This window comes from Pungitius pungitius, chromosome 1 (assembly GCF_949316345.1).
Source record: "Pungitius pungitius chromosome 1, fPunPun2.1, whole genome shotgun sequence".
Lineage (NCBI taxonomy): Eukaryota > Metazoa > Chordata > Actinopteri > Perciformes > Gasterosteidae > Pungitius > Pungitius pungitius.
The window spans coordinates 13,790,695-13,811,787 of NC_084900.1; the positions used below are offsets into that span (position 1 = coordinate 13,790,695).

At 46.3% G+C, this 21,093-nt stretch overlaps 3 protein-coding genes across 8 annotated transcripts in view; 1 reads left to right on the forward strand and 2 right to left on the reverse strand.

Moving 5' to 3' along the window:
• The first annotated feature begins 370 nt into the window (after positions 1–370).
• On the forward strand, positions 371–8,554 carry usp11 (ubiquitin specific peptidase 11). 2 transcript variants are annotated; one of them, XM_037479077.2, is made up of 22 exons: positions 371–627; positions 2,123–2,232; positions 2,642–2,772; positions 2,858–2,975; positions 3,141–3,286; positions 3,372–3,433; positions 3,663–3,762; positions 4,071–4,244; positions 4,502–4,660; positions 4,745–4,969; positions 5,051–5,134; positions 5,394–5,488; positions 5,563–5,575; positions 5,618–5,781; positions 6,168–6,277; positions 6,357–6,824; positions 6,996–7,066; positions 7,147–7,259; positions 7,376–7,525; positions 7,612–7,727; positions 7,818–7,906; positions 8,008–8,554. In XM_037479077.2, exons 1-22 carry the CDS (start codon positions 518–520, stop codon positions 8,179–8,181), a joined length of 2,982 nt encoding a protein of 993 aa, XP_037334974.1. In that variant the 5' UTR covers positions 371–517; the 3' UTR covers positions 8,182–8,554. The 2 variants fall into 2 exon arrangements, with proteins under 2 accessions (XP_037334974.1, XP_037334973.1); XM_037479076.2 differs by having other exon boundaries at positions 5,563–5,781.
• Positions 8,555–8,754: 200 nt separating this feature from the next.
• On the reverse strand, positions 8,755–14,833 carry zgc:86609 (ER membrane protein complex subunit 3-like). The gene is made up of 9 exons (XM_037479078.2): positions 14,726–14,833; positions 13,332–13,527; positions 12,848–12,905; positions 12,411–12,504; positions 11,978–12,082; positions 10,455–10,536; positions 10,291–10,370; positions 9,752–9,834; positions 8,755–9,590 (listed from the first exon to the last, which is right to left on the reverse strand). The coding sequence occupies exons 2-9, from the start codon at positions 13,484–13,486 to the stop codon at positions 9,492–9,494; spliced, it is 756 nt and encodes a 251-aa protein (XP_037334975.1). The 5' UTR covers positions 13,487–13,527; positions 14,726–14,833; the 3' UTR covers positions 8,755–9,491.
• Positions 14,834–15,425: 592 nt separating this feature from the next.
• The window catches only part of LOC119223181 (IQ motif and SEC7 domain-containing protein 1-like), a 74,587-nt gene continuing 68,919 nt past the window's right edge, over positions 15,426–21,093 (reverse strand). For all 5 annotated transcript variants that reach the window (XM_062562099.1, XM_062562100.1, XM_062562101.1 and 2 more), the window contains one exon: positions 15,426–20,913. In XM_062562099.1, the coding sequence (XP_062418083.1) occupies positions 19,702–20,913 (1,212 nt within the window). In that variant the 3' untranslated portion in view covers positions 15,426–19,701. The remainder of the gene's footprint in view (positions 20,914–21,093) is intronic.

The following is a 21,093-nucleotide window of genomic DNA, read 5'->3' on the forward strand; positions in this document are numbered from 1 at the left end:
CATTGTCATTGACAAATGACTCCATGTATGTTATCCGTTTTTTAAATGATTAAAATCATAACGTATTTATTAATTTATTCTAAGCGTGCATAAACACTTTTTTAAATTTTCAAAATGGTTGTATCATTTTTCTTATAACTAGAATAATCGTAATAATCGTATTAGTATACTATTTTTGTATGTTGTTTACCAAAGATGTACAAATTCTTATTAGTAATTGTAATATATTCGTTTTTTTACTAATTGAATTCAACCCCAGTGTATAATTTATTTATATTTCATATGATCATTAATCTGCAGAAACAGAACGCAGATACAGATAAAGTGAGCGGAGGCCCCCAACCGGATGTCGTCATCGCCTAAGCGTGAACCACTTCCTACTTCCGCAAACACAGCTCGTTGTAGCTTCCCTGTATATCGGTTTGACCAATGCGGTGGTCGACTTCAGTCCGTCGTCTCCTGGCTCTTTTTAATAATTCCAACGGATCCGACATTTATGACTGATTGATCCAACATCATGACGGCCAACAGCCGCTGTTCTGCCGCCGAGCCTCCGGGCCTGGAGACCCAGCGGCGGGAGATCGAGTCTCTGCTGCGGGAGTGTGAGCTCCGCGCTGGGGACAGTTGGTGAGAGTTCGCAGACACAGTGACATGGCTAGCTGTTAGCATCACACGGCTAACGTTTCAACGGTTATTAACGGACTCCACGACAGAGTCGAGCCGTTCCGGTGTTGATGTGAGATTGCTGGGGCTTTTTAACGGCTCACCGTTGGACGTTACCCGCCGCTGCTGCGTTAGCTCGTTCTTACCAGGCGGACGTTGGGACTGGCTGTTAGCCGTCGCTGCTAACGCTAACGTTAGCCTGTCAACCAGCCGGATGACACGTTCAGGGTTGGCTCGTAAACTTCATATTTTCCACAAGGTGTAGTCCTAATCTATTTAGGTTTCACAGACGGGTATTCAGAACAGTTTACCATGATAATACCAAATAACTCCACTACCAGTGTAATCTTTTTATGTCGAAAAGCAGAATTAGTTTAACGTTACGAGTTTAGTCTCCACTCAAAGGGAAATATTCCGTTTGTGAAAGTACAAGTGGAGCAAGACTTTGAACGCGACGCTGGTTCGTCCCTGCTTCAGTAGAGTCGGAAGTGGAAAGATGACGGGGCAGGGTGTTTTGCCTCCATTTGGTTTCATTTTCTGGCTGCCAACGTCTGTAGCTTCTATGTTTGATTGTTTGTTTACTTTGCTTAGAAAAGGCCACTGGTCTTCATCCTTTTGGTCCAATATCTGAAGCGAACCTAAACCAGGTGTGAAGCCGTCTGAACAGTGAAGGAGTGGAGCTCATGATTTGTTTTGGTCAAATGTTCAAACTGGCTTTATTCTGGATACGAGGCTGAACCTCTATGAACTGATCATCACAATCAATAAACCACATCCACAGTTAAATACCTTTTCACAGAGAGACCATACTTGTTAGAGTTCGGGATGAGTAGCTTTACTTTATCTCATGTGAGAGCAAACTGATTATTTGGGCTTTTCCCAACAACACAAACATCACTTTGATATTTAGCAAACTTTAACGGACATTTTGGGACTAATATCTAACATTTAACGAACCAGCAAGTAACCAAAAATCTAAAAAGATTCATGAAAATGAGGAGACAATGAGCGAGTAGCATTTGTAAATCCACACGAAAACATTCTGGTGAATTTAATGAAGTCGCAAACGAATCAAACGGCATCGTTACATAAACATAGATAAAAAGCTGCTCATTGATTTTATAACATGAACGTGTACATGTTTATTATATCATTTTTACACCATCACATCAATGCCAACGTTGTTGAGTCCCACTTCTGTCCCAGTCAGTGAAGGGGTCGAGTGATGATGATGTCATCGCCACCGGACGTCAGACTTTCGTTATTGATTCATCTGTTGTTCTTTACAGAAAGTTAAACAACAATCTGGTGACAAGTGTGATGTATTCTTTGAGCTGTGTGTGTAAAGACATTTAATCCAATATTTCACTTTGGTGATTGATTGTTTACGTCTGTGTGTGTGTGTGTGTGTGTGTGTGTGTGTCTCTGTCTCTTTGTGCGTCTGGTTGTGTCTCTGCAGGTACGTGATGGAGCGGCGCTGGTATGAGCAGTGGAAGGAGTTTGTGGAGACGGGAGACCAGAACTCGTCTTCTTTTCCCGGTCAGATCAACAACGCTGAGCTGTTTGAGGGTCAGTGAACGCCTCATGATGTCATCACCTGCGACACCCAATCAGCAGTCTTCCTTCCTCCCCTAAAAGCAGCACTTGACAGATCCGGTGGAGCTTGAAGAGGAAGCTCATCTCAGCCTGATGGAAGCGTTAATGACTTAAAGAGCATCTTTGTTTGTTGTTGTAATACATATTCTGTCCACAAGAGGCACAGGTTCACCTTTTAAACAAGACTTTCAGGTTTTACCCTAAAAGCAGATTAATGCAGATTAAAATAGGTTTACAGCTCAAAAGAAGACCCGACAGAAACCTCATCATTCACTAACACACATCATCTCTGTTTGTATGTCCTGAAGAGACTTGACGTTGTGTTTAGAGAGCGCTCGGGATCCAGACCTCACACACCGTACTATTTGTATCATTGTCTCAGACCTGGACTCGTTCCACCTGAAGGAGCGCCTGGTGGAGAACGAGGACTTCATGCTGGTGCCGGCCGACGCCTGGCACCGCCTGCTGGGCTGGTACGGCGCCGTGGAGGGGCAACCGGCGCTGGAGCGCAAGGTGACCCCCACTGACGGCTACCAGCCAATCAGAGCCCAGGGTGCTCCCCCGGTCCGACTCACTGTGTGTGGGTGTGTGTGTGTAGGTGGTGGACCTGCCCAGCACTCTGAAGGTGGAGGTCTACCCCGTCGAGATCTTCCTCTGCCTCCACAGCAACATGGAGAACGTCATAACGGCCCAGTTCAGCCGCACTGACAGCATACGTGAGTGTGTGTGTGTGTGCATGTGTTAGAAGGCTAATGCTATACCGTTAACATGGTGCGTTCAGATAATCTGTAAAACGTAGCTATGAAGATGAATAATAATTGTTTAACTTTAAACTCTTTATTAAACATGATTTAAAAACGCGGTCTGACGTCCCGCTGTAGTCTCCATCCAGAGGGCGATGTGCGATGCCTTCAAAGTGCCTCCGGGATCAGAGTGCCGTCTGTGGATGAAGAGTTCTGACAGCAGCTGTGAGCGTCTGAGAAACGTGCACGTGAGCGTGCTGGATGCCTGTCTGAGCTCAGCCATGGTGAGGCTCTGCATCACATGATCACCATGTGATCACATGATGAATAAGTTGTATGAGGATCAATACTTGTGTGTGTGTGTGCCAGACGGTGATCATGGAGACGAGGAATGCAGACGGCACCTGGCCCAGCTCCAGACCTCAGATCATGTAAGAAGATGCTTCCTCATTGGTCTTTAATACGTCTGTTTCAAGTTCCTCCTCCGTGTTTTCTTTCACCTGTTTCCATTATTTTGATGTTCACATGTCATCTGTAAAATAAATCCAGATATTTTCTCATGAATGTAACCTAGAGAGATGAACCTGCTATAACTCTACTCCCTATGACTCATCACGTCATTAAACTCTGCATCGTTGACTCTGTGGTCCGGACCTTCAGGAGGAACTCACTGGAGGATCAGGACTCGTATCGAGGACAGCCGGGGGTCTGTGGCCTCACCAACCTGGGCAACACCTGCTTCATGAACTCTGCTCTGCAGGTGAGACACACACACACGCACACACTGGCTCAATGTTGACAAACTGATCACACAAGTGTGGCTTAAACAACTAAAGTCCTAAAATCACATTCTTTGACTTAAATCTAGTGACATTTATAATAGTTGTGTTTATTCTCCTCTGTCATTGTTGCCTGTTACTGAGGTGAAATGCATTGTGGGATATTTAGCTCCCACAACAATGGAAGTCTGCTCTGATGCATTCTGGGTAAATGGACACAAGGACACAAGTCCAGACAAGAAGGCGTATTTAGAAACAGTCGTGTCAGGTCCACTGGGTGTCTCCTTAGTGTCTGAGCAACACGCCACCTCTGACGGAGTACTTCCTGCTGAGCTCCTACCTGGAGGAGCTGAACTTCACCAACCCGCTGGGCATGAAGGGCGAGATCGCCGAGGCCTACGCCGACGTCATCAAGCAGATGTGGTCCGGCAGGCATTACTCGGTGGTGCCGCGCGTCTTCAAGGTAACGACGAGCCCGAGCAAAAAATAACGTCATGATGGACTCCGAAACGGAGTTCTTTAACAAATGAGCTTTTAATTGTAGCTGTGAGTCAATAAAACGAAGTACGCGTGGATTCTTTAGATAGTTCCTGCTGACGTGTAAATCGGCGTCAGCGCTTTCTGGTTCCTTCATGGCGTGTGCGTTAACTGCTAGCGTGGCGATGGTGCGTTCACGTGTAACCTGGTAAAACGGGGCGTTGTGTTGCTGTGTGGGCGCAGACGAAGGTGGGCCACTTTGCGTCCCAGTTCCTGGGCTACCAGCAGCACGACAGCCAGGAGCTGCTGTCCTTCCTGCTGGACGGACTCCACGAGGACCTCAACCGGGTCAAGAACAAAGAGTACATCGAGCTGAGGGACGCCGAGGGGCGACCGGACCAGGTGACAGGCTCGGCCCACACTCTATGGACCCAGTATTCAAAGTGTGGCCCCTCATTATGTGTTTGTGCGCTTCCTGTCACACAGGAAGTGGCTGAGGAGGCGTGGCGTAACCACCGCCGACGGAACGACTCTGTGATCGTCGACACGTTTCACGGCCTCTTCAAGTCCACGCTCGTCTGTCCGGAGTGCCACAAGGTGTCCGTGACCTTTGACCCCTTCTGCTACCTGAGCGTCCCGCTTCCTGTCAGCAAGGAGCGCGTGATGGAGGTCTTCTTTGTGTCTCTGGACCCGCATGCCAAGCCGGCTCAGGTACCATCTGCAGACCCAGTCCCACGGCTCCCAGGTGCAGAGGAACATGAGCGTGACGTGTGTGTGTGTGTGTGTGTGCAGCATCGCGTCGTGGTTCCTAAAGCAGGAACCGTTTTGGACCTCTGTGCTGCTCTGTCAGAGATGACCGGCGTTCCTTCATCACAGGTCAGTCTTCTTTTAAATGTATTCTAAAAACAGTCCAAATTGTATTATTACTATAAACGTATTTAAACTATTGAATTGGTTGTTTTGGTGAAGAATAAAATAAGATGTTTCTTTAAAGGTCAAAGGTCATGTTTCCGTCCCGAAGGGACCGTTCACTCTGCTGCTGGTCGCAGTGCATCCTGGGACATGTAGTTTGTGGTGTTTGTGGGTCGAGTAGCAGCACTGGTGAACTTCCCCTTTAACTGTGTGTGTCTCCCAGATGGTTGTAGCTGACGTCTTCAACCACCGCTTCTATAAGATCTACAACTCCAATGAATGTCTGAGCTGCATTCTGGACCGAGACGACATCTTTGTGTAAGAACCCCCCCCCCTCCCTCCTATTTGGTCTTTTGCTTTCAGTGTGACTGACCAACGCGTCCCGTGTCCAGGTACGAGCTCAGCGTGCTGGAGCAGCAGCAGGAGGAGGAGGCGCGGGGGGAGGAGGTGCTGCTGGCGCTCTACCTGAGGGAGCGATCCCACTACAGAGACTACGGCTCCGGGAGCAGCTCGTATGGGACGTCCCTGTTCGGACACCCCCTGCTGCTCCGTGTGCCGCGAGGCCGCTGCAGCCGGGAGGAGCTCTACACGCTGTTCCTGCAGAGGCTGGCGTGAGACACACACACACACACACACACAGACAATAAGTTCAGCGTTATACTTCATGTGTTAAAGCGTAATTCTGTGTAGTGACCAGCAGGGGGCGACTCCTCTGCTCCCATAGACGTCTATGAGAAAATGACTCTACTTCTCTCTTGATTTATTCCCTCAGTAAACATTGTAAACATGAGTTTATGGTCTCAGTCTCTAGTTTCAAGTCTTCTTCAATACAGCATGATGTTCATTTAGTGAATGATGGACATCGTCTCTACTGTCCTCAGTCCTCACATGGTCACTTCCTGTTTACTGGTTGTAAACCTAGAGGCTTATATACCAAAGTGAGTCATCGGCATGACCACTTCTCACCTAAAGTGTGTGTGTGTGCGTGTGCATGCAGGCGCTATGTGCGACCTCCCGATCCCTCTGAGGAGTTGGAAGAGGAGGAAGAGGAGGAAGGAGAGGAGGAAGAGGAGCTCTATCAGAGTCAGACCAACGGCATCAGTGACGGTACGGTGTGATAATGTTTACCTGCTGGTCCCATGTGAGCTGCCAGTCTCCCTCTGATTGGTTCCTTTCTGTGTTTTAGAGGAGCAGGAGGATGCTGAGAAAGCAGGGCCGTCTCAAACGCAACGCTGGTGCGGCGACTCGCCGGCAAACGGCCAATCAGACGAGACAGCCGTCAACCACACACCACCCACTTTGGTGGACGGTGATACGGAGCCCAAGAGGCCGACTGAGCCCATCAGCACCAGCACCACCAGCCCCCCCAGCACCACCAGCTGCACTGACGTGGGTTACCCCAGCGGGGACGCGAGCGGATCCAACGAGCCGCCGGCAGACCAACCTCATCCGCCAAGCGACACCACAGAAGAAGAAAAAGAAGACGACAAGCAGGAAGAGGCGTGTTCCCCGAGCCCACCGCCCAATGAGCAGCCGGCAAAGAGGAAGGCGTGTTGCCGAAGGAGGCGGAGTCTGTTCACCATCCAGGCTGTGAACTCCAACGGGACCACGGAGAGAGGGACGGGGGAGGGGGGGAGCGCCGTGTCCTTCAGCTGTAGGCCCGCACACACACACACACACACACACACACACACACACACACACACTCATTATTCAACAATGTCATCTTGTTCTCTAAATTTTGCAGCTGAGCGAAACAAAGAACCGTAACATCTTAGAATAAATCACTTTGAAAGTGTGTGTGTGTGTGTATGTGTGTGTGTAGCTCAGCCCTACGTGGCCATCGACTGGGACCCGGACATGAAGAAGAGATTCTACAACGAGAACGAGGCCGAGGTCAGTGTCAATGTATCTTAGCCGTCCCAAAGCTATGTTGTAGATGATGGACCGTCTGTGAACCTCCTCTTCCTGAGTAGAAGTACGTGAAGCACAGCAGCATGGAGGTTCCTCAGCAGCAGACCACAGTGCAGCTGCAGGAGTGCATCGAGCTCTTCACCACTGTGGAGACACTGGAGGAGGAGAACCCATGGTAGCGCACACACACACACACACACACACACACACACACACACACACACACACACACACACACACACGCATTTTCTCTACGTGGCAGCAATGAGACAGGTGTGTGTGTGTGTTCAGGTACTGTCCTGTGTGTAAGAAGCACCAGCTGGCCACCAAGAAGCTGGACCTCTGGTGTCTGCCTGAGGTCCTCATCATCCACCTCAAGAGGTTCTCCTACACGAAGTTCACCAGAGAGAAGCTAGACAGCATCGTGGACTTCCCCCTCAGGTACACACACACACACACACACAAACACACACACACACTGGGCTGAGTCCGACTACCTGAGCACGCTGTGTGTTGTTGGGCTGCAGGGATCTGGACTTCTCCGGGTGCCTCCTGAGGAAGAGTCTGTCCAATGGGGAGCCTCCGAGCTGCTATGACCTCATCGCTGTGTCCAATCACTATGGAGGGCTCAGAGACGGCCACTGTAAGTCCTGCCCCTAACTATGACCCCCCCCCCCCTCTCCACAGTCGTGTGGGCTCATAGTCTCTCTGCCCCCACCCCCCCCCCGCCCAGACACCAGCTATGCGCAGAACAAGGACAACGGTCAGTGGTACTACTTCGACGACAGCAAGGTGACCTTCGCCCGGGAGGACCAGATCGTGGTGAGTCATCATTGGACTAAAGAGACACACACACACACACACACACACTGTGTGATCTCAGAGGTTCAATCTTCCATGTGATCATAAACGTTTGTCTTCAGACCAACGCCGCCTACGTCCTGTTCTACCATCGACAAGACCAGATCAGGAAGCCCACCCTGCCCCCCCCCAGCCTGAGCCCCGCCGCAGCCAACGACATCACCTCCTGCAAGGAGGAAGAAGCGGAGCTGGCCGCCTCCTCCTCCTCGTCCTCCGTTACCATGGAGACGGACTAAATCACTTGGTCTTAGTTTGAATGGAATTCAGTGATGATTTTTGTTTTCTTTCAGGCAGGACTTTTTATGTCATTTATCTTAAATTATTTTTTCCACAAAGACTTGAACTTTCTCTGATTTCTTCTTCTTCTCCTCCTATTTTGTGCAGCACTGGTCTCAGATCAGCTGGTCTTCTCTACATGGAGACACTCAGGTAGTTAATCAGCTTTTATGATCCTCAGAACGTTCCAGCAACACAAGGAGCACCCAGTAAGCAACGAGAGGTTTGTCCTCAATGAAGAATTGGATTTTTAAAAAGGAATACAAATAAATGACTTCAATATTTTAGTGATTTATTCAAAGTCCTTTTTAGAATTCAGTTATTCATTCAGCATCAGTTAGACAAAGATGATTTAAGGCATCATTTAAATGAAATAAAACATTGAAATAAGTTGATCATTATTAATGTTATACAAAGCTTCTGTCAAATTGCCATCTAATATTAAAGTAGAAGCTGTTAAATAGTTCACTTAAACTGTCGGGAGCAGCTGCAGGGGATTGTGGGTAATTAATATTGAACAAAGCTGCCAGGGAAAATAATTGTATTCATTTCTTTGTACATTTTAGTTTTTTCTCCTGTGTTAATTTCTGCCGTCACATGACTTGCGTTTGATTGGACCGGTGTGGGACCTCGATGTTTATTTTTTCATATTTATGGGTAAAGATTTGTATCACGGCTTGTTTTGTCTTCGAGATCTCGCTGATTTTAAAAGCAGCTCCGTGTACAGTATTTTTGTATTGTAACAAATGTATTATCATTGCTGTTTCGGGTCGGGAGGGAAAGTTTGGCTGATTTTTCTTTGGTCTTCCTGTCAAATATCAGATGAAAATATTTTATTGTACTTTCAATCTTTTGATATGAATAAAAATCATTATCACAATGTGAAATAACACTGATTTCATTGTTCTGAAAATGGACCGTTAATCCAAATTTAAATTAATTGAAGCACAAAAAGCCGCAAAAGAACTAATCTCTACGCTTCGTCACCACGGCAACCAGCTGCTGATTTCATACTCCATATTCACCACAAAATAAAGCTATTGCATTGAAAGTCTTTTTATTGAGCGTTATTGAGCGCTCTAGAAAAATCTCACGGTACAAATACACAGAACCCTCCGGATGGGTGAAGAGGATGTTTGGTAAAAACTTTAAATATATTCATTACAGTCGTGGTTTTCTTATACTAAATCAACATCTGAAGGCAGAACATGAATAAAGTGATCGTGGTGTTTTGCGTATTCCGGGCCCCCCCCCATCTTCAGCCAGGACCTCAAGTGCGCCCAAAGTTCAGGTCTCTGGACATGAGCTCCTCCTCCACGTTCTCCAGAGCCCACTTGTGCTCCACGATCTCCAGCGCCTCCCACTCGCTCTGACAACAGACAAACAGTCATGTGACGTCTCCTCATGGCCGTGCTTTAGAAAGTAAAGCAGCGACCTCATTGTTCAGCTGGTTACATCATTCTTTATCTGACGGAGTCAAAGGACTCTTGTGTTGTTGATTTTAATGTCAGTGCACCATGAGAGCGTTACCTTGAAAGCCTTGTTGGGGTCGGGGGGCATCGCCATGGCGGCGCCCGTCATCTGGTCCTGCATCAGCCGCGTTTGGTCAGCAGCTACCAGAAAATAGACCAATCACATGTTCATTGGGTTGCTTAGCAACGGTGACCTCCCAAGAAGCTGTGTAATATTAATTAATATATGTGTGAACAGACCGACGATCAATGAACCTTTAAAACAAAGGAAATTCAGTCATGTGACAATGAGATAACTCCTCCCCCTTTGCGCTGGAAGGACAAAATAACGACATTTACGTGTACCATAACTTTTTAAACTAGTTTTTCATAAAGTGTAGTATTTTTCTCTTAGTTACTGGTTTGAGCATCACTTTATATATACACACACACACACACACAAATTTAGCTAAAAAACAAATCTAAACAATTTCCTACATTAAGTTCTGTTTTTTATCCGACCACATAAACGTTCATGAGTGATATTAAAATGAGGAAACCCTTTTGATTAAATGAATGATCTATGCATGTAACAATATGAAGGGGGAGGAGCCTCACCGTTATCTTGTCCCAGAATGAGGCTGTACATGCTCCTCAGGCCGAACACATTCAGGAAGTACCAGGACGCAGAGCTCACCCTGTTTTCCAACCAATGGAAACATGCGCTGTTACTCACCACCATCAATATCTAGTTTGCTGTTGTTGTGTTTTTGTTTGTTTACCAGGAGGCGTCGAGTGAGAGCAGGTCGATTCCTCTCTGCAACATCGGCTTGAACCTCAAAGTCAGAGGGAACGGAACCTTAGCTGCACAAAGCAAACATATGAAACTAAGATCATTAAACTGTCCACTGTCATTGATGTTTTTTGACCACCTCAGTTCTGATCCTAAAGACAAGAGACATTTTCATACTTTAAACCCTTTATATACACTCACCGGCCACTTTATTAGGTACACCTGTCCAACTGCTCGTTAACACTTAATTTCTAAGCAGCCAATCACATGGCGGCAACTCAGTGCATTTAGGCATGTAGACATTGTCAAGACAATCTCCTGCAGTTCAAACCGAGCATCAGTATGGGGAAGAAAGGTGATTTGAGTGACTTTGAACGTGGCATGATTGTTGGTGCCAGAAGGGCTGGTCTGAGTATTTCAGAAACTGCTAATCTACTGGGATTTTCACGCACAACCATCTCTAGGGTTTACAGAGAATGGTCCGAAAAAGAAAAAACATCCAGTGAGCGGCAGTTCTGTGGGCGGAAATGCCTTGTTGATGCCAGAGGTCAGAGGAGAATGGCCAGACTGGTTCGAGCTGATAGAAGGGCAACAGTGACTCAAATAACCACCCGTTACAACCAAGGTGGGCATAAGAGCATCTCTGAACGCACAGTACGTCGAACTTTGAGGCAGATGGGCTACAGCAGAAGAAGACCACACCGGGTGCCACTCCTTTCAGCTAAGAACAGGAAACTGAGGCTACAATTTGCACAAGCTCATCGAAATTGGACAATAGAAGATTGGAAAAACGTTGCCTGGTCTGATGAGTCTCGATTTCTGCTGCGACATTCGGATGGTAGGGTCAGAATTTGGCGTCTACAACATGAAAGCATGGATCCATCCTGCCTTGTATCAACGGTTCAGGCTGGTGGTGGTGGTGTCATGGTGTGGGGAATATTTTCTTGGCACTCTTTGGGCCCCTTGGTACCAATTGAGCATCGTTGCAACGCCACAGCCTACCTGAGTATTGTTGCTGACCATGTCCATCCCTTTATGACCACAATGTACCCAACTTCTGATGGCTACTTTCAGCAGGATAAAGCGCCATGTCATAAAGCTGGAATCATCTCAGACTGGTTTCTTGAACATGACAATGAGTTCGCTGTACTCAAATGGCCTCCACAATCACCAGATCTCAATCCAATAGAGCATCTTTGGGATGTGGTGGAACGGGAGATTCGCATCATGGATGTGCAGCCGACAAATCTGCGGCAACTGTGTGATGCCATCATGTCAATATGGACCAAACTCCCTGAGGAATGCTTCCAGCACCTTGTTGAATCTATGCCACGAAGAATTGAGGCAGTTCTGAAGGCAAAAGGGGGTCCAACCCGTTACTAGCATGGGGTACCTAATAAAGTGGCCGGTGAGTGTATATATATATATATATATATATATATATATATATATATATTGCAGCACTGTCGCCCCCCGGTGGACAGAATGAGTGCGACATCACTGTCAACTCACTTATGACGAATCCAGAGAAAGCCCAATTGATCCATCCGCCAATCACGATCATGGGCAGGACATTGGTGAGGTTTCCCTTCATCATGTCCGTGAGCATGCTGGTGTCTGTCGATAACGATATTAGAGACAGAAGAGGATCCGTTTGACTCTAAGCACGTTATTACACAGCTTTAAAGGGTTTTAAATCCATAAAAATACGAGATTTTATTTCATTGTTATTTTAATTGTTTTTTATGACCCTTAAATTTGGAATTATTAAAATAGAGTAAAAGACATCAGAATGTTGCAAGGTTTCTGGAAATAGTTTTAAATAAAAGCTTTTTAAAATGCAAACCTCTGAAGGAGCAGAACCTTGAAGTAATGATCACAGTCTATTTCATCATGTTTTCTACAGTGCTGCTCGGACCTGTGAAGGACAGAACTATGTTCACACCTGTCATCGGGTTTTTGGCGACGACCTTCCTCTTCACCTTCTTGAAGAATCCCGTCTCGGCGTCGTTGAAGAAATGTTTCCTCATGGCGAACGACTGAAACGATCAATTCTTCTCACTTCACCCACATTTAAACATCAGTTTAGATCATCAGTCATTATTACGCTGCGTAATGTGGTTGCTCGGCAACAATTTCTAATGGGGATTCTTTTTTTTCTCTCGATTCAATTCAAATGAAATGTAATTCAAATAAAAAATGAACGTAATCAAATGTACAAGCTATTTGTCACTGTCAAGTTTGTTTTATTCATTTCTAAATCTGCTTGCTTTTGTTTTCTGAAACAACAGAAACTTGCTTCTCTTATTAGTATTTGTTTAAAATACAAGTACAGCCCTCCCACAGCCCCCCCAATTGAAGCTTTAAAAACAAGGCTCTCACATGTCGGGGGATGTACTTCCCGTTCTCTCGCAGGATGCGGCTGCGTAGGAGAACCTGACTGAACACAAACAACAACACAACCTCAAATCAGTGGGTAACAAGCAACTCGGTCCAGCGTTGCCATGGTTACATGCTCACTAACTTTCATGTAGACATCCTGTTGGGATTGTATGTTGCGAATCATGGATCATGTTGTGTGACATGCGGCTGTATTTCATCATTCTCTGGTCATATAATGATATATATTTATATATTACACCATGTGTTATTAACGCGCATATGAAACAGCCGCTAAAAAAAGTTACATCAAGATGGAGGGAGCTTTTTGCATCAGAACTAAAACAAACACAAGATCTGAGAAGAGGAAGAACTCCACGGATCAAACATAACGGGGATGGGGGGCAAACGGACCACTTAAGTTTTGTTTCCGCGATAATAATATATAATATATATATATAAATGTATATACACACACACACCTCACCTGTCAGAAACCTGCTCCAGGTCGACCTTCTTGTCGCTGTGCAGCAGCTGGGTGACGTAGTGGCGGATGATGCCCACAAAGAAGGTGATGAAGACGATGGGCAAAACCACCCACATCCGAATACTGGAGTCCAGCAGAAGCTCTGGATCGGCCATGGCTCGTTTCTACCGGGCAGCCGAAGCAGCAGGAGGACGCTCTGAAACAGGAGAGGAGCTCGTTATGATCGAAAAGCACCACAAAAGCATTTAATTGATTGTTGCAATAATATGTAACGAAAAATGTCTGTTTACATGGTGTGTTAAAAAGCACATGGTGTGTTCAAGGACATTAAAACATGATGTTTATGATGTGATGAAGAACTATTAAGAGTACTAACATACTCCTGACAATGAATAGTATCAAAAACTGGCTCCAGGTGGATTACGTTGAACCTCAAATGTTTCTCAAGTGATCAAAGCACAATAATGTAATGCTTTAGAATAATGTGTGATGGGAATATTTCTCTCCATTCGCACTTTTACTTTTTATACTTACTGATTGTACTTTATTTATATTAACATTTTCATTTATTTATGTCATAAAAACATACATAACAAACCTAAAATAATAAAAAAAACGTTATATGTAAACAATATGTTCAATAAACTAATTTATTTAAAGCTACATAAGCTCATTTAAGATTCGAAACAGTTTAATTCATGAAATATATATACTCAAGAAAGTATAAAGTAAAGTAAAAACAACAAGAAAGTATAATAATAGATTAAATAAAGACACATGACATGCTAGCTTTAGAAACATCATTATTTTCGTATATATACGACAATAATGGAATAGAAAAAGTTGATTACACTTTCATACATTCTTTACAGGACCTTTCCTTCGACTTGAATTTGTTTTAAAAAAAATCAACAGATAAGTTACATGATGTGACTTTTGTGACACATTTATAAAACACTAATGTTAGCAGAACCTTTGAAGGCAGCCGAGTGCTAATATAACAGCTAACAGCTAACTGCTAATTGCTAACAGCTAATTGCTAACGGCTAATAGTCGGAAACGATTAAAGCTCACACATCGATCTAACGGAAGCAGTGGTAGCTAAGCTAGCCCGCTACTGACATAAGCGCGTTTCTCAGTTACCAACGGCTAGCTAATGTTAGCATCAGTAGCAGTGTAACCGTATAGAAAGCTAGCTGCAGCTAAGGACGCTAGGCTGTAGCTGAAGAGACAAGCTAACTGAACTCGGTTTGCTCCCTTTAATATTCTCTTTAACATTTGAATTGCAGATTCTACGAATGGTTTTACTCGGAGGCAGTTTTTTTTAAACACCTTAATTGACTCTGATGATGATAACATCCCAGAATATATGTTTTATATCGACCTTGACTCACCACATTTAGGAACTTTGTGAATTAGCTGCTGCAACACGTTCCGTAGTTTGACAATGCACTTCCGGGTCAATCGGAAAAAAAGACAAAATAAAACGGCTGAAGTTTTTGCTGAAACTTGTATGCAATTAGAAGGAGTGATTTATCGTCAAAACAAAGCATGAATGAGAGAATATTGATAAAATGGGAGCGATAAAAAATAAAGTATTTGGATCTACCAATACCTAACAATGAATGTGTGCATTGTAACTTCTTAATGTGTAGAATTGAGGGCTGGATTATGACATATAAAGGTTTCTATTGTGAGTGTTGCTGGATATTTGTTTGTCATTTTGACAACATGAATGTATCCTTTATCCAACTTCCTCTCTGAATGGAAAGAATGTCACACACCTTCCGCCTGTGTGTGAGGTTCCTTTTGTCTGATATTTCATGTTTAAAATGTCCAAACAAAACCGCTGAGATATTGCTGGATGAAATTAAAATGTTTAACTGAGACAGGCTAGCTGTTTTCTTCTTTATGCTAAGCTAACCTAAACCTTTCAACTTATGGTTCATTGCGAACTGCTTAATTTCATGAGAATCATTTTCTGAACATCATCATCATCATCATCATCATCATCATCATCATCTTCCTCCCAGTATAATGTTCAGGTAACATGTATGTGTGTGTGTGTGCAAGCCAAACAAAACAGGACACGTGTTTCCATCGACATGAACAGATTTTTTATATCTTTAGAGCAATAAATATTTCCACTTTCCTTTCCATGTCTCTGCAATTTCAAAAACAAAGTACAAGTAATATATATTTACATACACAGCTAAAAGTTTTCATTACTCAATTTTTAAAATAATGTTGTCTCTGTTGACACATATTTGACACTGTACTCGTACATCTTTACAAGGACTATTCCAGTCTCTCTTTGCTCTACATTATAAACAGGAAATGTTTGTTTTCCACAAAACGGCCCGTAGTGTCGGACGCAGGTCCAAAGTCGCCTCTCGCACAGACTAACAAACACACACACACACGCCGCCTTTGCACTGGAACAGAAGAACACGGCATTTTTAACTTCACTCGAGATCTGGTGTGCTTTCTTTTTCTTTCAGGGCAGATCTGTTTAAAAAAAAAAAGACAAAGCCTCCAGATCTTCAGTTTGTGGCGTCGAACCGATCCAGAGACCGACAGCCCCCCCCACGCAGCACAAGTACTCGCATTGTTACTGTTCACATAACGATGGCTATGTACATTCATGTTTATAATACAGTTCATTCAGTGCAGATACTGTAATAAATACCACATGCAAACCGATAGGCCCAGAAAAACATATTTAAACCGAGCATTTAGAGAAGCAGGCCCAGTAGCAATAGTACCGATCATCACTGAACCGTGCATCACATGCTAGATCGTTTCCTTCCTTCTTTTCAGCCACTAATTTCTATTTCAATCAGAAACGTCTCCTGGCAGAGACGTGCAGCAGCTGATCCCACAAAGGAAATGTTCCTCTAAGCTTGATGTTGGGGAGATAAAAAAAAATAGCAAACAAGGGCATTGCTCATTCCTTAAATTAACATTTAAAACATTCATAAGATGGTTTCCTGAATAGAAAACAACAATAAATATCGGTTCACTTCAAAAAGTCTGTCTAAGAGCACAAGAACGAGGCCAGAAAGATGTTTTTCTTCAGATAATCCTGCTGCAGGGACTCTGCCCCAATCAGGTCTAACTCAATAAGGAGTTGAAAAAGAGCAGACAGGTCTCCTTATAAACATGAATTCTGACGGGTTCATCCATCAACAGATCGACACTGAAACCGAAGGAAGGAAACAAATGGATTCACCAGTAATGTGAGGAACACTTTGTTGTTGCTTTAAAGTGGGACCTTCAGCGAGCGTGTGCTTGACTGGACTCGAACACGCAGTTGAACAAGGTGGAATGAGGTGGAACAAGGTGGAAGACCCGTGGTCCTGTGTGAGGTGGAAGGAGGTGGAACAAGGTGGAATAAGGTGGAACAAGGTGGAAGACCCGTGGTCCTGTGTGAGGTGGAATGAGGTGGAAGGAGGTGGAACAAGGTGGAATGAGGTGGAACAAGGTGGAAGGCCCGCGGTCCTGTGTGAGGTGGAACGAGTTGGAAGGAGGTGGAACAAGGTGGAATGAGGTGGAACAAGGTGGAGGGCCCGTGGCCCTTTGTGAAGGGGAAGGAGGTGGAACAAGGTGGAACAAGGTGGAATGAGGTGGAACAAGGTGGAAGGCCCGTGGTCCTGTGTGAGGTGGAATGAGGTGGAATGAGGTGGAACAAGGTGGAAGGCCCGTGGTCCTGTGTGAGTTTGAAAGAGAGGGAACGAGGGGGAAGCAGTTGGAACAAGGTGGGAGAAGGTGGAAGGCCCATGGTCCCATGCGAGGTGGGTTTGCTCCAGTGCTCCCAGAGACCTTTGGCTTAGTGGTTAATGTGTGACTCGTTTTGATCTGGGATAGATTTGGTGATAGTGAAAGTGTTTCTGCCGATGGGTGTTGGGGTCCAAACAGTCAGCTTATATCCTTTATTTCAGAATAAATAAATGTTGTTTGGTAGCATCGTCTCCATTGAAGGTCGGCGAGAGGCTTCGCAATGATTCAGAGTTTGTGTTTGCAAAACAAACAAACAAATGTTGGGGTGAATGAAAGTAATTATCACAGATATTAATTGTATGTTGGTCACAGAACCTTCTGTTTTTTTTGTTGTAGACATATTGAAAAGTTAAAAAAAGGTTTTAGTACCTTCTAAAATGCCCAAATTAGGAAAAAACAAAATAATCTCACACTTGTAAGCACATAACAAAATAAAAAATGCTAAGAATACAAAAACAGCCCAAGGAGTACGTTATGTTAGTAGAAGCTTGTCACACAACAATATTGATAATAATATCAGAACACTCTAAAAATTCAAAGGGGTTCTTCAGATTGAAAACAAAAGGGGACCCAGGACGGTTCCCTGAGGAACTCCAAGTGATCAATTAATAAACATTTAAAGCCTGAAGAACCCTGATAAACGTTGTTTTTTTAGAGCATACGTTTTGTTATTTCAAGCAGATCCTGAACCTCAGCAGACGGTCGGAATACAGAACACACTGTACAGTTCATATCTACGTAACACGGCGAAACTAAAGAACCACAACGTCAGTGTTTTCATTCAGAACATCGGAGGGATTTCCCATGATCCACCGGTGAAACGCTGGTAAATGTGCAACGAGCACTGAGAGGTTTCCTTTCTGGTCAAAAAAGTACAAATGCCTGGTAAGAACGTTCTGCCCATCACATGGAGAAAAAGCAAAAACGTACACTTTAACACTGGCTTGGCAGGAATAATGCGTCGTAATGAGCTGGGTGGAGGACGGCGTGCGGAGGGACGCGGCGAGCTCTCCGGTCCGGTTTCTCGGGTTCTTTTGCTGGAGGACGAGGTAGACGAAGGCCTGGGTCCTCTGCTTTGTCTTTATGTTCCGAGGCGGTGAATCAGAATGTAGATTTTGTACCATCCTTCCGTCTGAAGGCAACTGATTCTTTACTTTGAACCCGAGCAGTAACAGGAAATGTGTCAATGACAAGGTGGGAAATTAATTCTGAGCCAAACAAGTGCGTCAGCAGCTGAAATAAATGCTTTTGTAGACTTACATGCTCATTGTGTGTGGATGCAGAGAGTAGTTTAAACTTTACAATTCACCAGCTGATCTTCAGACATCTTTAATTTGATTTGATATTCTCATTGTTCTGATTCATTTTTGATAATTGTGATTTGTAGATGATGAGTTTTCTTTTCTTTCTGAGGACACACGTTGATGTCTTTCCTCAGGCTTATGTTCATTACATCTGGATGATGATATTTAGATTTTATAGTGAATATAATTATTTAGGTTTCCCACCCAGTTCATTCTCTAATATTTCCAGCGTTTCTCAGACTGCACCCTGTTTGACACCTTTCTTCTTAATCTAATTTCCCGGCAACATGAACGGTGACATTATGGAGCAGAACGAGGCTTAAAATGATTCATTCTGGTTTATGCTTTCAGATGCACTGGAACATCGGACTCCAAGGACTCCCCCTTTCAAGAGATTAAAGATTTGGGTAAATTGTCAAAAGTCTCCCGTCCGATCCGACCGTGTGGCGCCTGCTGAAACCTCGTGAGCGACAAACAAGGCTTTGAGTCCTCTTTGGAAAACACCAAAGGTAGAAATACACCTGTCATTCCTTTTTGTTACGATGGCTTATTTGAAGTTTTAAAAAACGTTTATTGTAGAAAGGAAGCTCTTCCACTAATGGACTTTTTTTAATGATCAAATGCTGGATTGGGTCATTCAAATTACAACAGCTCCCTCCCCCTTGCATCCAGGGCTTCTAACCACAGACACACTCATTAGCTATTGCACAGGTCATGCACGCCTGTCTAAGACACACAAACTACTCCACCGACGGCCTCATGGCTTGTAATTTGTCGACAACCAACAAAAGTGGCACGAGTGCTTTTTTTTTGTGTGTGTGTGCCAAAAAAAACTGAGTGATGCAAGACTGGTGTGATTTTCCTTTTTTTGGAGTGAAAGGAACAAATCGCAGGCTGTCAGTCACCTGGATGGTCCCTTCGAGCGATACGTAGCGGTAGCATCGGGCGCTAACCCTTTGCGTCTCACAAACTCAACACTCACTCGACACCAACGCCTTCGAAGGGCACTAGGAAGGGCACTAGGAAGGGAGCATGGAAGGGAACATGGACGGGAGCATGGAGGAGGTTTCCTTGGTGCAGGCGTGTGTGAGAGTCTCTCTACCTGCGGGGGAAGTTGATGTGAAAGTAACACAGGCTGAGTAGCTTCCTCTTCCCCTCTCTCCGTATTCTCTTCCTCGATAGGCGGCCGTGTTGGTAGACTTCTCCTCCTCGTCTCCTCCTCCTCACTACCGCCCCCCGGTGGCTCACTGCGGGTAGGCGGGCCAGCGTCCTCGGCCTCCGCCTCCTCACACGACCGTGCTGATCCGGCTGACCGGCTTTGACTTGGGACCCGCCCCTTGCCCCGGCACCGCCCCCGGGTGAAGGGAGAGCGCGGGGTTCAACGGCGGAGGAAGCGGGGAGTGCGGCGGCGGAGGCGGGATGGAGGAGATTGCCGTGTACTGTGGCGCGTAGGGCTGCGTTGGCGTCTGGGGGAGGAGGCGAGCCGACGGCGTCTGGGGAGGCGGGGTGGAGAAGATGAAGTGCGTGGAGGGGGAGGCAGAGGGGGAGGGGCTGAGCGGGGAGTGTGCGTGCACGGCGTGGTTGTGGGAGTGCGTGTGCGCGTGGGGGTGGGGCTGCGAGTGCGAAATGGTCAGTGGCAGCTTGCCGCCTCCCCCCGGCCTCCCCACCGCGGGGTGCGAATGGTAGAGTCCGTGCGGGGTGGTCGGGGTGACGGGGGAGTGCGGGGAGAGTGGCGGCGGCGTGATGAAGCCCAGGTTGTAGCGCGGGTGCTGGCCGACGCCATGTTGCAGCCTCTGATGCTGCTGGGCATGAGAGGAAACGCAGCTGGACGGGCCTGGCCGCCGGGGGGCAGAGAATCTGTGCGCGAGGGCGTGGTGCTGCGGCACGCTCTGCATGTGGTAGCGGTGATGGTGGTGGTAGGGTGGGGGCGGCGTCTGCTGCTGCTGCTGCTGCCCGGTAACACTGGCTCCGCCTCCTCCACTGCTGCTGTGGCAATACTGAGCGTGCAGCGCCTGCAGCTTGGACGGCCCCCCTCCTGAGTCCAGCTGGACGGGGTTGGGCGATGTGGCGGGGCATGGGGAAGGGGAGGATGGGTGGGCGATGGGAGGCGCAGGGGCGGGGTAGTGGGGGGGCGACGATATCATCAGGGGACTCGGTGGACTCTGAGGAGTCGGTGACGTCATCGTCAGGGGACCAGGACACTTGCCTCTGCGGCTGCCAAATAAGTTCCCCAGCAGCCCGCCGCCAGTTGCCCCCCCCCCACCTACCATCCCTCCTCCTCCCCCACCCCCTCCCCCGCTCACGAGGGGGGAGGTGGCGATCCCCCCCTGGTTGTGACAGAGCCCCGGCCCACCCCCCAACCCTGTACCGGGGCTCTGAGTAGGGCGGTGCGGCCGATAGGCTGCTGGAGAGGAAGGGACCATCATGGGGCTGTAGGACAGACCTCCGGCATGCAGGGGGCGCTGCTGGTGTGGACGAGGGCTGCTAATGATGGAACCCTGAGAGAGGAGCACGAGAAAAGAGAATGAAATAGGGTACCAGGAATTAAGATGAAAGAGTAGAAGAAGAAGAAACGCGACGGATCATATTCACACGTTCATCGTGAATCAGACAAACATGTAGGAAAGGATGTGAATAACTGGCAGCATGGCGGGAGGTCACACCCTGCTCACAGCCCC

Bases quoted from the DNA above. Each gene is read 5' to 3' on its own strand.
- zgc:86609 (XM_037479078.2), bottom strand. From the start codon at position 13,486: ATGGCCGATCCAGAGCTTCTGCTGGACTCCAGTATTCGGATGTGGGTG. The intron at 12,906-13,331 runs GTGAGGTGTGTG...GTTTGTGTTCAG, and splicing joins CTGGAGCAGGTTTCTGACAG to TCAGGTTCTCCTACGCAGCC. The intron at 12,505-12,847 runs GTGAGAGCCTTG...TGATCGTTTCAG, and splicing joins GGAAGTACATCCCCCGACAT to TCGTTCGCCATGAGGAAACA.
- usp11 (XM_037479076.2), top strand. From the start codon at position 518: ATGACGGCCAACAGCCGCTGTTCTGCCGCCGAGCCTCCGGGCCTGGAG. The intron at 628-2,122 runs GTGAGAGTTCGC...GTGTCTCTGCAG, and splicing joins CTCCGCGCTGGGGACAGTTG to GTACGTGATGGAGCGGCGCT. The intron at 5,135-5,393 runs GTCAGTCTTCTT...TGTGTCTCCCAG, and splicing joins CCGGCGTTCCTTCATCACAG to ATGGTTGTAGCTGACGTCTT.